Source organism: Porites lutea, chromosome 11 (genome assembly GCF_958299795.1).
Source record: "Porites lutea chromosome 11, jaPorLute2.1, whole genome shotgun sequence".
In the NCBI taxonomy this organism is placed as follows: Eukaryota; Metazoa; Cnidaria; class Anthozoa; order Scleractinia; family Poritidae; genus Porites; species Porites lutea.
The window spans coordinates 3,050,137-3,066,228 of NC_133211.1; the positions used below are offsets into that span (position 1 = coordinate 3,050,137).

The following is a 16,092-nucleotide window of genomic DNA, read 5'->3' on the forward strand; positions in this document are numbered from 1 at the left end:
TTATCTTAGATCTTTTATAAAGCTCTTGTACCTGATATGCCCCCACGGACGTTGATTTCAAAAGATTAGGGAGTTTAAGGTGATTTTACACGGAAAGATTCGCAACAACGATTTTTAACGCAACACAGCTTTGCAACATTGTTGCGACATTGATTTAAATGGTTGCAACAAATGGTTGTCAAATGTTGACGATTTTTCGGGAGTTGAATTCTAAAGGACTGTCTCTAAGTTCACAAAAAGAAAAAGAAAATCGTTGTCTCGTTCTTGTGTTCACGTCCTCCATAAAACGTTAAATTAGGAAGTCGTGCAGTGACAGCAAAGAAATGTACAAAAAAGCGTGATGCACGTGCAAGTTGTTGTTTTGTCAATGAAACCTATTGTTTTATTGCCGTTCCCGTTGCTGTCGCCGTCGTCGTTGCTTAAGCTCGCTAATAAAAGTCACGTTATCCCTGGAAATTTCGTTTAGTGGTAAAATGCAACGCGCGTTTCATTAAAAAAGTCAGCCAGTTAAAAAGTGATATACGATCCTGTCGATAAAGAATAGCCGGGTCTGATCCAGGGGGAGGGTCCGGGGGATCAGCCACCCCCCCCCCCCTTGGATCCCGGTTCTGGAAGAATAAGTACGATCAATCGAATAATACCTTAGGGCATGCAGCAATTGATTAAGGTCCAAAAAAAGGTTTAATTTAGGTTTTTTTAATAGGAAAATATCAGAGAAAATAAATAATATCTGGGAAAATATCGAGTATACTATTTCAGCTGATAAGCTAAAAAAGGAACTTCCGGTGGTGAGTCGTGAGCGGAAATGCTTTGCTGTTTTCTCTGTAAGTTGATACTCTCCGGGTAGGTATATTTGTTGTTGCTTTGATCCCGTCAATAATTCACCCTAATCGTTCTCCATTTTTCGGGAAGTGAGACGTAAATTGTATGGCATACATTTGAACATCTTCGTTGGCCTTTGAAAATTTCATTCAGGTATGATGTAGTTAGAATAGCGGTTTGTCGTGTTTATTGTCTTATGCCGGTTAGTTTTAGCCCGGCTTCACTCAGAACGTGAAGTATTTAGATCAGAGCTGTTTACGTTTCTAAACGCCGATCGTGCTCCCTCGGCTTTCATTCATTCTAACAATATGATATAAACCGGCTTCAAACATGGAAGGATATTCATGTTTGTACTATGTGAATTCAAAATGTATTCACCGATCGGCGTTCTTTATAAACAAGACACGCTATACGCTGAATATCACTTGACAGCCTCCTGCGAATACAGCCACCACTCACAGCTCATAGCCATTCTTTTGATTGATACTGATCACGTTTTTTTTCTTTTTCACGTTCTCACTTAGACCGTAAAAATCGTTAATTTTATTTGTGAAATCTGAAAAAGAATAAAATGCTAAACAACTGTTCTGTAAGCTGGCGCTGATCAGGACTTGTAGAAATCTTACAATTCTTACAAGTGAAAGAGTGACATGTCAAAAGGCCGGTGTTTACATTATTTATCAGTACAATCTTGTATGTAATACTGTGCTAACATTTGCGGATTAAGACTCCGGGGGTGGGGGGCGGGGTTGGGAAAAGAGCCCCGCCCATGGCTCCCTCGAATTTTAAGGAAACTATGCCCTTTGGAGCCTTAATTTTTCGACACAGATGGTCTTGGGTATTCTTAAACCAGAAAAGAACTTATTTCTCTCCCCGTAGCTAGCAAGTAACCCATCTCCCCTTTTCTGAATTTTCTGGATTCGCCCCTGTACGCAAAGCCAATGTTCAGCCATTGCGCCATGGACTCTGTCCCTTGATCATACATGTGGTTGTCACACCGACCTTATATATGTCACCTGTGCATATGGTAATATGATCAATCATACTACTTTTGTATATTGATCGTCTGCAAAATTTTTTAGCATTGGTAATTGTTTAGTCTTGCCTAAATATTGCCTAGCCTTTGCTGCCTGCATTTTTCAAACTACTGGTGTACACCTTTGGGACTAGAACCAAGTGTCCGTCTACAGAGTAATGTCCGTCTTATAGGTAAAGAAATTGACTGCATGGCAGTAGCCTCTTCTAAGAACGTCTGCGTGGGAGGCTAGCATGGCAGGCGTTTGAAAGCGAAGGGGAAGGGCGTTTTAGGAGCGAGAGATACTCGTGGGGCCTGCCACCCATGCTAGTAAAGGAAAAGAGGGGGACATTGGGGAGTACCCAATAACGCAACACCGTAAGAAAAATTTGCAAATACCCTGTCGAAAATCCACGAAATATCGATGCCGCATTTACGCTTTAATACGTGAAGTTGTATCCATCTCACGTGTCTGTTTATCTCAAGCATGTATGCACCAGCAATCAACCTCAGCCGTTGCGAGAAAACGTAAGCTCTCGAATTTATCATTACAACGATCGAAAAGCCCGGTCATTGTATGGAACAACAATTTCATTGTAGATTAACTATCATATATTAACCTGTATATTTTACATTGTTTTGCGTGGCATATTGTATTGAGCGTAAAAGAACGGTACGCAATACCGCGAAAGATCTTCTTTTACCGAATACCGTTAGCCAAAAGGATGAAAAACCGCATACCTCAGGGCTAGATGATACTGCAATACCGCACATTAAAATCAAAATTACCGAAATACCGCTTATAAAAAGAACTCAATACCGCAATACCGTAAACCCCAATGTCCCCCTCGAAAAGCATAATCTAGATGTCCGTTTTACCGAGGTGTTTATCTCATGGGGGTGCCCATTAAGAGAGAATCGAATGTATTTTGTTTTCACTGAGAACCACAATTCTTAGTTAATGAAATTTCCTCTGTCCATCACTTCTGAGTTTCATCTGCTGAAGCTGGTAGACATGGCTCTTATTGTTCCTTATGGGTTTAAATTACAATGATTACTTCTTTCGGAAAGAAAATTGGGCCAATCAGTCGAATTTCTTTTTTTTTCCTCAACCCTTTTGTCTTCAAATTGTCTTCAAACTGTAACGAAAGTTTGTTCTCGTAGCTTTCCGTTGGCAAGCTACAGTACCGTGCAACTTTTTTTCTTGCCAGTATGGTTAGTTTTTGTTGGTATATTGCTCAGTACTATACCAGACTAAGAATTTTCAGGTAATTTCTCCTCAGTTCCGGTAATGTAGGTCTGCTTTTCTAGATACGTATAAGAGTCTCTAAATATTGCACTGTTGTGTCTGAAGAAGAATTTTCACCAATTTGATTCGAATCCACATCCGGCCACTTCTGATCTTTTATTCCCTATTACATGGCTGGCTCAGCGAGCGGCCGGCAAGATGAAGGGGCCAGTGTTCTGATTGGCCACCCGAGCAGGAAAGATGTAGCGGTAAGCCTGCTTTGTTTGGTCGACAAACACTATGAAAACCGCTAGCAACGCAGGCTAGAAAGATGGTCCTATTTCTTTTGCCCGTTCGGAATATCGCCAGCCTTGTACCGCAAGAAAAGATTTTGTTTCGGCCATATAATAAACCCTGATTGATCACGCTTGTTCACTCAAGATGGCTGAACGTCCTGAATGTCGGCCTCGTTCTTTTACGCGCCTGTTTTCATGGACCTTGGCAATAAAAAAAAGTAAAAAAACAATTGGCCAGCTTCCATCCAGCTTGACCGAAGAAACTTGGCCAAAATTAAACGCATGTATTGTATATCAGCTGAATTAAGTCGAAGCCCGTAAGTTTGGCTGTCAAAATCAACGTTATGTGAGTCTGGCTGTAGCTTCAACTGTAGCTTTTTAAGGAAAAAAGAAACTGAAAGCAAGCAAGAAAGAAAAGGGATCAAAAAGTGCAAATTTTTAAGCTTGGTCTTGGAACATTCAAAGCGAAGAGGTTAACCCTACAAAAGTCAAATGACAACTGTGAAGATATGGTTGCACCGTTATATCTTTTTAGTCTGTGGATGAAAGCCTATTTTGTTACCATTCAAATGAAACCTGTTCATTAGTACTTTTGCTTGGAACCAAATATATTGCGAAATAAGAGTTTCTTTTTCTCTTCAATGTAAACTGAATTCCTCAGTACTAGGAGTGAAAGGTTAGAAGTAACCTTATATTGCTACCGGGCTAACAACATGCAAAGTAGAAATAAATACTAGCTTCCTTGGTTCTATCAAGGCAAGGCGGAATGATCTGATGAAAGCTATGCACGTTGCCAGGGATGTTATGTGAATAGCCGTGTCAATGAATCGTTCTTAGGTGATCCATTCAGAGTCAGTTTTCGAATAGTGTGGAAAAGAAAATCGTTCGGAGAACAATGGCGAGAATTCTTTAACCCTTTAATTCCACATACAAATTCTCCAGAGTGACATCCACACATTTCCTTATACAGTAGGACCTCGATTTAACGAAAGGCTTAGGGACTGGCAAAATTTGTTCGCTATAACGAGGTTTCGTTATATCCAGGTCCCTTTCCATATATTTTACTATTAGTGGGGTAAAGAATCGTTCGTTATATGGAGGATCCATTGCAAGATAAGTTGAGGGAATTTGCTAGAAGATCAAAACGTTTTCTCTTATTCAGTTATAACCTTTCGTCTACTATGATATAGTTAGGAGAAAATCGATGTTGGTCACTCATTAAACTAAGAGTTAAATAAACCCACTCATTTGCCCAATAGTTCTAACGTTAAGTAGCAGCTTCGCAAAAGTGAATAGTACAGTGAAACCTCTTTTATGCGGACACCTTCGGGACCTTCCCAAGTGTCCGCCCAATAGAGTTTTGTAAAAATTGCGCGGTGTTTTTGAACGATTAAGTTTCAACGGTTACTCTGTGTTGTGATAAAGTTCCATGTTGTTAAGGAAGCTAAGGACGCTGTGCTGTACTTTGAGCAAGACTTTCGGTCTAATATACAGTTTATTGAAAGCTAAATGTATTGATTTATCTTTATTAATCGACTACAGCTGCTACAGTACTAGATATTTCAAGGACGTAATGCAATACGACTATTGTCAATTCAGTCCGGTGTTAAAATTAGCCAAATACAATTAATTTTAGTGTCTGCGTTTGCTTAATAGAGGTCTCCGCAGAATAGGGGTTAGTTATAAAGGGAAATGTAAGACGTTAATTTCGGGACCCGGCTTAGTGTCCGCTTAATAGAGGGTGTCCGCTTAATGGGGGGTCCGCTTGATAGAGGTTTCACTGTATTAGAGGAAGTCTTGCTTTCCATCTTATAGTAATGCATTTGATCCACCAAATTACGTGTTCTGATAACTGCCTCGCCCCACTGACCACTATGGCGAGGAAAACAGAGCTCGCCCATGACACCATGCGCGGCGCTAAGAGCACGCAGGGATGCCTGCAGACGAGAGATGTTTGCTAACAGAAACAATCATGCGAAAAACGCACGAATCTGCCGGCATTAGGGGTGGGGGAGAGGTTACTGCGTCAAAGTAAAGTCAAAGTAAGGAACAGCGAGGTGATGGAGGCCGGACGCCTTATGACGTCTACACAAACCCTGACCCACATATATAGATAGCAGATTTGCGCGCTCTGCGTGTAACTATGAAACTCAGCTTTTACGATTAGTTCGTCAGATAAAATCCTCGTCATTTAAAATATGATATCTGACTGCCTGGTTCTTTCGTATTGCAGAAAGTGACGTCACATCTTAGTTTAGCCAATCGTTGTTGATCACATCACCATGAATCTTTATTCCAAGTATATGGAGATCGCTCCGTCTTTCCTTTACGGCCTGTTGTGTTTCTCTGCCATCTTAGTATGGACGTTGGTTGCAATTCTTACCCTACCCTTATGGTTGTTGTTCAGAGTTTTTAAATGGTCCCAAGGAGTCATCATTTCCTATTATAAACTGGGAAGAATTTTGGCGAGCAATGACGTACCATTCCTTCACGAGACGGAGATCAATCGTAACTATATCAATGGACTGTTCGTGTTGGAGGGGGAAATTGGTTTGGATGACCTTCGCAAGCTCATCATCTCCCGTGTGGTCCAAAACAGTGACGAACCCAGCTACGCACGCATGCGTAAACGCGTCGTCAAACAATACTGGCGCTATGTATGGGTAGACGAACAGGATTTTGATATAAAGAAGCATGTGTTTAAATACGATGGTATTGCTCCGCGCAGTGAAGATGAACTACAACAAGTGCTTAGTGAACAGTTCTCGTCAGCTATGTGTGATGATATCTCTCCTTGGGAGGTTATAGTGACGCCTATGGACATGCCAGGAAAGGATCAAACAGCCATTTGTATGAGAATTCACCATACTATAGGAGATGCCTTTGCCTTGATTGGCCTTTTTTGCAGGCTGATGGATAAGAAGCCAGAACTACTGCGCGTCAAAAAACCGGTGACTACCCCTTGTGACAAACAGAAACAGGTAAGCTTGAAGAATAGAGTGCACCGGGGCCCGGGGGTTTGCACCCCCTTATTTTTAGACTAAACTGAGGACCGAAGGGCCGAAAAAATTTTCTTGGGAGACCGCCCCCCCCCCCCCCCCCCACCCCTTATCTAAGGGTCCGGATGACCGCCCGCCCCGTTATCTCAAGGTCTGGATCCGGCACTGCATGTAACCACCAGTCAACCGCTGTTAGGAAAAGTAAAGCCGGTACCACTTGCAACACCAATACTTGCAACGAGTGCTAAAAGCCTGAATGGTAACTGCAACTTGCAGCCGGTGTTAATTAGCCTGTGTATAAACTCCCCCTCCCATCACGAAACATCGGAGAAGCCCCTTGTCCGATTGTTCCTGAGTGGAGGAGGGGGAAAGGGGGTCGGGGGGGTCTGTAGACAGGGTAAGCCAGTGTGGGCGCTTGAAAACTGGAAATATAAATATTGCCGAGCTAGGGAGAAAATGCAATGTAGATCAGTGTAGTGCCCTAAGTGGGATCAAGCTCCTCGTACCTTGGCTGTTGCGAAAGCCTTTTAACCGTTGTTTTATACCGAAAAAAACATACCATTTTTTGCCGAACCGTACCTAAAATCATATTATTTTCTGTATTCAGGTATGGAAGACTATTCTATCAGGTCCGTTGGCTCTTCTGAGTGTAGCACTATCCACTGCAGACAATCCGTTTCCCGCCAAAAAGTTGTCAGGTGAAAAGCGATTCAGCTGGACAAAACCAATTGACCTTGAGCTTGTTAAGGAAATCAAGACTAAAACAGGTAATGACAGGGAAAATAATGATAATCTTTCTGCAAGGAGTTTTCAAGTGGGCCTTTTTGTTAGGCACAACTGGAGCAAAAATTAGGATATATTTTTTAGTGAATTGATGGAGACAATTGGTCCAAGACTTGATGACTCAACTTGAAAAGTAGACTCAGCTTTTTCTAGTTATAAACCTTTTGTTTGTCTTATTCCGGGGCGAAAGACTACCTTAGATAGTTCTATTACAAAACAGGTAATTTAGTAATGTTTCATTTGCCGCAAATATATCTTTGGGTGAAGGTAATGTTTTGGTATTACTGAACCTTAATGGTTGCGATCGGCAAGAAACTGCCAACCAATGCAAAACTAAAACGATGGTTAACAAACGTAAACAGGAGCCTCAATGGGACTTATGAACCAAGGCCTGCTCTAACATCACTGACACGATCACCTATGAAAAACTCACATCTGACAAAGGCTACCAAACGATATTCCTAAAATGGCATTAATTAAATTCGCCAGCTAAGCAAAAATTCAAGTACAAGCAAAAATAAAGGATCAAAACAGGAAAATACCCATGCGGACAAAATCCAGACTAACCTTGACCCACTTAATGTAACAAAAACGAAACTCAAAATGAGACAGATCTTAAAAATGACTTCCAAAATACTTCACAACAATATTAACATGATGAACTGGACTCCCGTGACACAGGCCCTTTAAAAGCGTGCTGGGGAACTGAATTAAACTCGTATCAACCCCCGGCCGTTACTCCCTCCAATTTATTAGGAGTTCCTGTCCGGGCTTCAATAGTATAGGTAGTCACTCAAGACTAAAATTATTTTCACGGCAAGTTGAATGACTCTACGATATCAAATTAACCTGAAGTAAAAAGAATGGAAGTGATAAAAGTTGCCAGAATTTGGACATAGTATAAACAGAACAATTTAAGAAAAATACCCTTTCACTATCTCTTTGTGTTATCTATTAACATGTAAGAAAACTTCTTTATAATTGTATCGGACAACAGCATGGATGTCATGCCCTTGATCTCGAATATTTTGATTGTGGCCAATTAATCGCACTAACCTACTGTTCCCAGGCACGACCGTGAACGATGTCCTATCCACATGCTTGGCCGGCTCATTACGCCGTTACCTTAGCTCCGAGGGAATTAAGGAAAATCCTACGGATATCCAGATCGCCGTCACTATCAACACTCGCCCTCTCAAGGTCTTGTCAAAAGATAACATCCCTCTGGAAAATCATTCAACTGGCTTGCTGTATAGTCTTCCTGTGAGCATGGCAGATCCATTGAAACGTCTCATGGAAACCAAGCGAAGAATGGACAACTTAAAAGCCTCTTCAGACTGGCGTATCTTTGGGTTTGTTTATTCACACATAGTCGGTCGCCTGCCTGAGTTCATTGGTCGGTTTTCATCCTTCTCGCTTAACAGACACTGCTCTCTGATCCTTAGCAATGTTCCTGGGCCTCTTTCTCCGTTTGAGATCAATGGCAAAGAAGTAGTTACCGCGATAGCCTGGCCCCCATTGATCAGTGACACTGGAATGGCCATAACAGTGTTTAGCTATGCGGGTACTTTACGCATGAACGTTTTGTCTGACAAGGCTGTACTTTCGAACCCCGCCAAGCTGACGGAAAAATTTGTGGAGGAGTTTGAAGAGATGTACAAGTGCGTGAAAAATGGGCCTGTATTGGCACCTGACGGGTCTGCTGCCAAAAGGAAGTACTTTTAACCAGTGGAGAACTATAAAACACTTGAGTTGGTCAACCAGTTTTACTTTAAAGGTTCTACTTGTTTTACTTTAAAGGTTCTATTTTAGAATTTTACCAAGGTACTCTTTATTGACAATTTATTAGAAAACTTAAGCAAAGGCGTTTTGAGCCACGCAAGTCAACCGGAAGTGAGGCCTTTTCCATTGCAATGTGCTTTAAATTTAAGTCGCTACTCAGTCAACCGGAAGTGAGATATTTCCTGTACTAATGTGCCTGACACTACAAAATTTTAATCTTGCATCTTGCGAAGTGTCTATTGGCTTTACTTTGCCCGAAAAACTGGGCAAAAGCATTGCTCAAGAAGATCACTTCTGGTTGACGTGCCACGCTCAAAAATAGGCTGATTTAGCAACAGGACGGGAACGTCAGTTGACGACGGGAAAGCATGCGGAGAGGACTAAACACGACTTCCGGTGCCCAATTTGCCGCTCTGCCATTGGTCAAGCCAGTTGTTTGATTTGCGCGCGCCGTTGTCAACTGACGTTCCCGTTCTGATGCTAAATTCTTAAATCCGGGATCTGTTTATTAATTAGACGAAGGAGTATCTGGTTGGACATAAAATTTGTTTGCACATCTGCGTTTTTACTTTGCAAGGGTATTGCTTAAATTAGGAACAAAAGCTCCCAGATCGCTTCTTTTTTTTCATTGTTTATCGAAGAACAAGTCATTGGATTTGAAGGATGAGTGCTATTTGTGATTTGAACCCAGTCCTTCTTAAATATGCCGTGATGTTGCAAGCTTATAAACAGAGGGAACCAGGCAAATTAGTCCCTAATCAAGTGAATAACATTTTGCTATTAGGATACGTGATTATTGCGTACTTTGTGAAAAGCAGCTATTCTTAGTTTGTTTTCTTTGCTCAGTATTTCGTTAGTTTAGTGATTAACTAGGCATGTTTCTACTATGTATTGAATCAACGAATATTAAATGGCAAATATGACCCGATTTCTCTTGATTTTCCGACAAATCAAGAGCGAGCCTCTTTCGTGTTTGAGCTCTCGATCCACCCCGTGGGTCGTGGCTCAGGCGAAGTGGAGTGCATTCCCGGGTAAAAATGCGGCCGAATGAGAGCATAGGACGTTTTAGTAAGATACTAAAACCAAAATAAAAACTACGAACTCGTGGAAATACAAACTCGCCTTAGATTTTTAGACGAAGAGTAGTCTCTCGTTTTACTCAAGGATAGTAGAGCGAGCAAAATAAACGCGAGCGCGCGTGAAAAATCGCATGACACGCGACAAAGCCGAGAGGAAGGTGTCATGCGGAGGCAAGAGAGAAGTTAGGAAAAGGAAGGTGCTTGCATGTTTTAAAGACTATTCAGATCTATTTTCTGTGATAATCTGTACATGAATATAAGAATCCAACCAAATTTGAATATCTTTTTTAATGCAACAACCTGAGGACGACAAAATGAAAGTTCTCTACATATAAATTACTATCAAATAATGTATTTAATTATATTTATTTTGAAACTTTATTCTATATTAGATTGGCATGTCGTGAAATGTGTTAAGACTTTTTGCATATCAATATATTTACTGGTGAGTAGCATAGAAAATATCTAACAGATGAATTTTTTAAAGAATCCCTGAAAAAAGATTCAGTTAAAGGTAAATTCTCTACCTTCACTGCAACAATAAGAAAAAAGAGATTTTTTACACTGACTTTTTGCGTCAACGCATACTCAAAGAAAGCCAAGAAATCAGAAGGTAAACTGTGTATTAGCTGCCCTGATTGTTCGTTAGGAACATCTTTGTAATAGTTTGTAGTACACGTGTAGTTTAATTTCGATTAATTATTTAAAATAACCTGTGTAATATTCCAGACCACTTTGGACTCCACTAAGCGGTTTAACGTTCATTCGACATTATTTGGGAATAGGGTACTTAGGAGGTGTTTTTAGTGTTATTGAAGTATACCATCAGTTTACAGAATCTTTGTTAGCCTGAGTATGAGGCGTTTCAGGGGAAAAAGGAGAAGAGGGAAGCGAAAAAGGGGGGACAGCCAAGGGAGAGAATCAGCTTTGTCCCCTAAAATAGCCTCTCCCCTATCCCCTAAGGAAGGACTGATGCTCTGGCTAAATCTTTGTGAGGTCTGGCGGGAGTCATGCAATGCTCCCCGCCGCCCGCAATTAAGAATTCCTGCTGTGCAGGAGTCCGTACAATCGCTTGTATGATCGACGAACGAAATGGGATCCCACTGACGCGATTCAAACACTGGTTACCCCAAATGTAGACCCTTTTGTTTGCCATGGACACTTATGTTTACTGATCTCACCAGAGGGCGGTATTTTCCTAAGGGAGTTAATACTCAAGCTCGTCGTTCAAACGTTACTCAGTGTCCTAGGCAGTTTCCTCTAAGGCAGAGTAATTATTGAGCGACAGCTGCATAAACTCCGTGTCGGGAAATAGTTAAGCTTTTATCTCAGTCACACTCAACGAACGAACAGACTTTTGTTTTCTCGATTCCAAAACGTTCTTGAGTCTTGTTTTCTCGTAAAATTTTAGGTGCAATCTCCTTTAATTAGGCCAAAGGAGGAATGGAGGAGTAGATCGTAACTCTATTACTTGCGCTTTTCTTTCCCATGGCCCCTTTTCCCTTTTAGCTACCGTAGTAGAGAGGGCCAGGCAAAACGTGGGTACAAGTATGATGTTTAAACATGCTCTTTCTAGAGATAGTAGTAGCATTGTAAAGAGAGTTGTTATTTTTAATGTATTGCTGCCAGATCCATTAATAATATTTGTAACTGCTAACTGTTTTCAATAATAAAGGTTATTTTTGCTTGAGGTTCATTAAGTCTTTGCGTCAAAAATCACACCAAAGTTTGGTCAGCCCCAAATGTTGCATTTCGAGTACACATAGATCCCATACCGTCTCAAATATGCCCCCTTTCCCTTCTTCCACAAGGAAAAAAATGCCTGTAATAATCAACACTCTGAAATCCCGTTATTCACTATACAATTTAAATCTTACTATATTTTAAAAGACGCCAATCCGAAATTTGACAAGAAACCTTTCAAAAGACGTTTTTCCACTGCAATAAAAACCATAAAACCAGAACACCATACCCCAAACTTTCCCCCATTTATAATGGGAGAAGATGCCTCTTTTTCATCCTCTTTTCGTAAGAAACAATCCCAGGTTTCTTTCTTTCAGGGATCCTTCTTGAACCCGGAAAATGGCGGCGGCGTGAAACTGTTCTGTAGCCACGAAAGCGCAAGATTATTTTTTAATCCACGTCCCGGTTGTTCAAAGGGCGGAAGGGTTAAGCATTTTGCCGGCAAAATAACTATCCAGTGGTTAAATTTTTTTTTCCACTTGCGGCAATTCGGTCGTTCGAACCTTGGTACCAAATCTGATCTTCATTTTATCATCCTAAGTGGAACTACAGCACGTCCTCTCCCTGAATACCCGTCACAAGCATCGTCCAGCATTTCCCCATTGTCCTCCACAATGTCTCCCTGGCTTTTCTACTTTCCGTTCAGCTGACTCCCGATATCAAGATGTCGATCAACCGGCATCGATATAATACGGATATTAACATGTCGATGCCCTATATAGTCTCTATTTGTGGATTCGTGATACTGGGATTGTTAACCTTGCCCACGACCTCCCATGCCTTGTGTCTACTTCTTCTCCTTTCCTGAAAGCATACTGTCGTCTCTAATGCCTTTGCTATTCAGGAACCCAACTCGCGTCCCTTCGGCTGCGAATTATCGAATTTGCGAAAAGAAAAACAAAACAAAACAATTTACTGAGTACTGGGCATAACATGTACGTATTGTAGTCACCTTAAGCAACATACTAGAAGAGGAAGTTTCAGAAAACCATTTTAAACCTTGAATCTCCAGCAACATAGTATAAAACTTATTGTTTTACTTTATTGTCATCATCTTTTTCTTGACAAAGAAGTACATACTAAGAAAGTCTTAAAAGGTTAGGAAAGAGTTAGTTAAAGAAAGGACTGAACTCAGAACCACCGAAAAATAGCGTATTACGATATAAAATCCGTAATAAATATTCAAAAAGGGATTGAGAACCCGAGCATTTTGACCATGAAAATCATTTAACGGGTAAATTAAATGCTCACCTTGATAAACACATTAGACGGAACCATTTTCTGCGCATGCTCGTCCCAACTGACCTGGAATCGAGGCAGATTGAAGTGCAGTTTGGGAAGGGTTAAATAGCCAGGTGAAAGAGGATACAGACTAAATTTGAGCCTGTGATCACCAGAGGGTAGCAGTCGAAACTGAATCTAACAAAGAAAAACATTAATAAAGAGTTAACTTCGAAGGAGCAAGAAAAAGTTAGCTCCAGTAATATACCAAAAGTGGCAGAACCCGGGTAAGTTGAATAATTATCAGTTTTGGATCTTGAGACTTTCGGGTAACGACCTGCGCCCAGTTGTTCAAAAGGTGGATTGCGCCTTCACCGGGTAAATTTTCATCCAGTGGATAACGCAATTGGTTTCCCTTATACTTATCGGTGGAAAGTGATTTATCCAGTGGATAGAACTATCCGACGTTTGGACAACCGGTTATCTTTAAATTCAATTAATTAAAGTACGCAATACGCACCTGTTTACTGCTGTAATGCATGGACTGCATAATAGAAATTTTGAGGTTGAGCTTTAGATCGGGTCTAATTGCATAATGGCACGCTATCACTTCTTTCATTTGCAATTATGAATTTGCGCAAGAAACTTAGTCGCTTTCCGTCCTTAAAAATAGTCCCACGCTGCATTTCGACGCAACAATGACCTGGTGAAGCATGTGACCATATTTACGGCCTGCATAAAAACAGCTAACTGCTCTAGCTTGCTTGTAGCTCAACCCAGACAGAAATACACTCGAACTAACCTGTTTATGTCCAGAATACATAAACGCGTCGCTCGGCTCTACAGTTACCTCCACTTCTTGGACTTGAAGTGTTCGATTGCGAACAAGGTAACTTACACACAAAGGGGTCTGAACACAGCCATATGCCGGCAAATCTGAAACGACAAAATCATTTATCCTTTGGCATAGCATAATCAACAGGAAAGAGCTCTGATGAGGAAACAACGCAAAAAGCACACTTTTGAGTGTAAGCCATCACCTGTCCGCGTAAAAGACTGGTGACGGTAAATGAAGATCTTTAAGGCCATTAAACATACTTCCAACAGCAAAGTCTGTGGTATGGACAACATTCCTGCTTAAGTAGCACGCACGTGTGGATTACTGAATGATGAATTGTGGCATGGTTCATGGTAGCCTGCGAGCAGGAATGCATGCTAGTTTTCGTGCCAACAGTTTCCACCAAGAAAAGGGATTAGAAAAGAATTCTCTCAGCGTCCATGCCGGGGCACTTCACTTCTCGCGCTTAGACTCCCACAAGAGAACCTTCTCATAGGATTTTCAACGCCCTTTCATCTTAACACAGACAGCTATATCCGGGGGAAAGGCTACGAAGTTTTTAAAAACTTGTTACCTTAAGTCTTGGGACATATTTGCAGTTGTGGCCACTTTTTCAAACTGCACATGCCCATCCCCTCCCTCCACCCGACATACACGGCTGAATCCGTGTATCCACGATTCCGGCCTTTTAACAGTGTATCGGGTGGGGAGGGAGAACTACAAGGCATCTGTGAAAAAAACATCCTAAAAATTACAGGTAACTACTGTATAAATCAATTGCAAACCGTTCCAAGAACGTTTCTCCACGATTGTATATCACATTTTTTGAGCAAGAATCTAGCTTTCGCTTCTGTAGAATATAACAGTTTACTGTCTCACCTGTTTGAATAGCAAAAGGAACACTTTCTACTGCAACAGAAGGAAAAGTGAGCTCTGTGACTACAACTGGAAACTTCTCATCTGCAGAAGTTCTGTAAAAAAAAAATCACGATGCAGAGAAGAAATAGGTAACAATCTTGCACTTCGCCAGCTAAGGAGTTCGAGCTATTTCGACATAATTCCCCGCAAGATATAATTTTAAAATATAGCCCACCGGGTTATAGGCCCATGTACCTGTAAACGAAAAATACAGTCATCCACTTATAAGGCCCCCCCAGATATAAGCCCCCTCCAGCTAATAATCAAATGAATTCAATATTTTACGATGTATTGAAGCTTGAAAAAGCGAGAATATTCAAAAAGTATTTTGATCAGCACTGCTATGTAGCCTGTTTTGAAACACTTTTTCAGTCCGGTTGTAAGCCCTCCCGGATATAAGCCCCCCCCCCCCCAATTTATAAGCTCTTTTAAAACCACTTACGAAGTTGAATAACCCCTGGGGCTCGTTTCTCGAAAGACCCGGCAACTTTTCGGGCCCGAATGCAAATGTTAGAATCAAAACCTGTTGAACAGTAGCACAGTTCCTAGCCCACAAAACAGTCAATTTTGCTTCATTAACTGCTAGCTTCATTGTACTATTTTCAAACCTATTTAAACTTTAATCTTGAATACAAACACAACAAACAAAAAACAGCTTTCCGGGCCCGAAAAGTTTCCAGAACTTTCGAGAAACAGGCCCCAAGACTTAAAAACAGAAGTTTACGGTATAACCATATATCAAGCTTCACTTACCTTCTCCATTGAAGAGCAAGGCTTCCAATATTTACAACCTTCAATCTGTTGACTCCCTCCCTTACAGACAAACAGTAACACTCCGAAGCACTTTCACCTTGCTGCAAGGAGACTGCGAAAGAGAAATAGAGAGAAGTCATTACGTCACATGGCCATGATAGCAAAATTTCTCGATGCCAACAAACCGAAAATGTCACTTAAAAAGTCCATCATCTATCGATCACCATTCGATCTTATTCAATTTCATTTAATCTGTCAAATGTTGGCGAAATTTCTGGGGTTGAATGCGGAGAACCGTATCTAAGTTTATATTATAAAAATAAAAAGAACATGTGTTGTGTTTACCAAGCGGACGGTGAAATTAGGAAGTTTCTTGTCGCAGTCGTGCAACGACTGTACAAAAAAGCGTGATGCACGTGCAAAGTTGTTGTTTTGCTAATATAAACATATTGCTTTTTTGCCGTTCTCCTTTCCGTCGCCGTCGTCGTTGCCTAAGCTCCCTATTCCTTGCTACTATTGATCAGACTGGAGAATTTGCATGTGGGTATTGGGGCTTTATAAAGGCTTATCAACCTTAGTGCAGCTATTTTGACACTACAAACTTGGATTGACACA

At 41.1% G+C, this 16,092-nt stretch overlaps 2 protein-coding genes across 3 annotated transcripts in view; one reads left to right on the top strand and one right to left on the bottom strand.

Annotated features, from left to right (window-relative positions):
- Positions 1-866: 866 nt before the first annotated feature.
- Positions 867-9,077, top strand: LOC140951702 (putative diacyglycerol O-acyltransferase Mb3154c). 2 transcript variants are annotated; one of them, XM_073401014.1, is made up of 4 exons: positions 867-975; positions 5,595-6,342; positions 6,968-7,127; positions 8,213-9,076. In XM_073401014.1, exons 2-4 carry the CDS (start codon positions 5,644-5,646, stop codon positions 8,866-8,868), a joined length of 1,515 nt encoding a protein of 504 aa, XP_073257115.1. In that variant the 5' UTR covers positions 867-975; positions 5,595-5,643; the 3' UTR covers positions 8,869-9,076. The 2 variants fall into 2 exon arrangements, with proteins under 2 accessions (XP_073257115.1, XP_073257116.1); XM_073401015.1 differs by lacking the exon at positions 867-975 and adding an exon at positions 1,894-2,031 and having other exon boundaries at positions 8,213-9,077.
- Positions 9,078-10,643: 1,566 nt separating this feature from the next.
- The window catches only part of LOC140951703 (trafficking protein particle complex subunit 11-like), a 36,508-nt gene continuing 31,059 nt past the window's right edge, over positions 10,644-16,092 (bottom strand). Inside the window, exons 32-36 of the mRNA XM_073401016.1 lie at positions 15,478-15,589; positions 14,686-14,777; positions 13,771-13,904; positions 12,999-13,166; positions 10,644-12,614 (exon numbers count right to left, since the gene is read on the bottom strand). Of these exons, the coding sequence (XP_073257117.1) occupies positions 12,588-12,614; positions 12,999-13,166; positions 13,771-13,904; positions 14,686-14,777; positions 15,478-15,589 (533 nt within the window). The 3' untranslated portion in view covers positions 10,644-12,587. The remainder of the gene's footprint in view (positions 12,615-12,998; positions 13,167-13,770; positions 13,905-14,685; positions 14,778-15,477; positions 15,590-16,092) is intronic.

What these genes read in the sequence shown, in the direction of transcription:
- LOC140951702 (XM_073401014.1), top strand. Translation starts at nt 5,644, where the DNA reads ATGAATCTTTATTCCAAGTATATGGAGATCGCTCCGTCTTTCCTTTAC. An exon ending in CTTGTGACAAACAGAAACAG is followed by an intron (nt 6,343 to 6,967) that starts GTAAGCTTGAAG and finishes TTCTGTATTCAG; the next exon opens with GTATGGAAGACTATTCTATC. An exon ending in GGAAATCAAGACTAAAACAG is followed by an intron (nt 7,128 to 8,212) that starts GTAATGACAGGG and finishes TACTGTTCCCAG; the next exon opens with GCACGACCGTGAACGATGTC.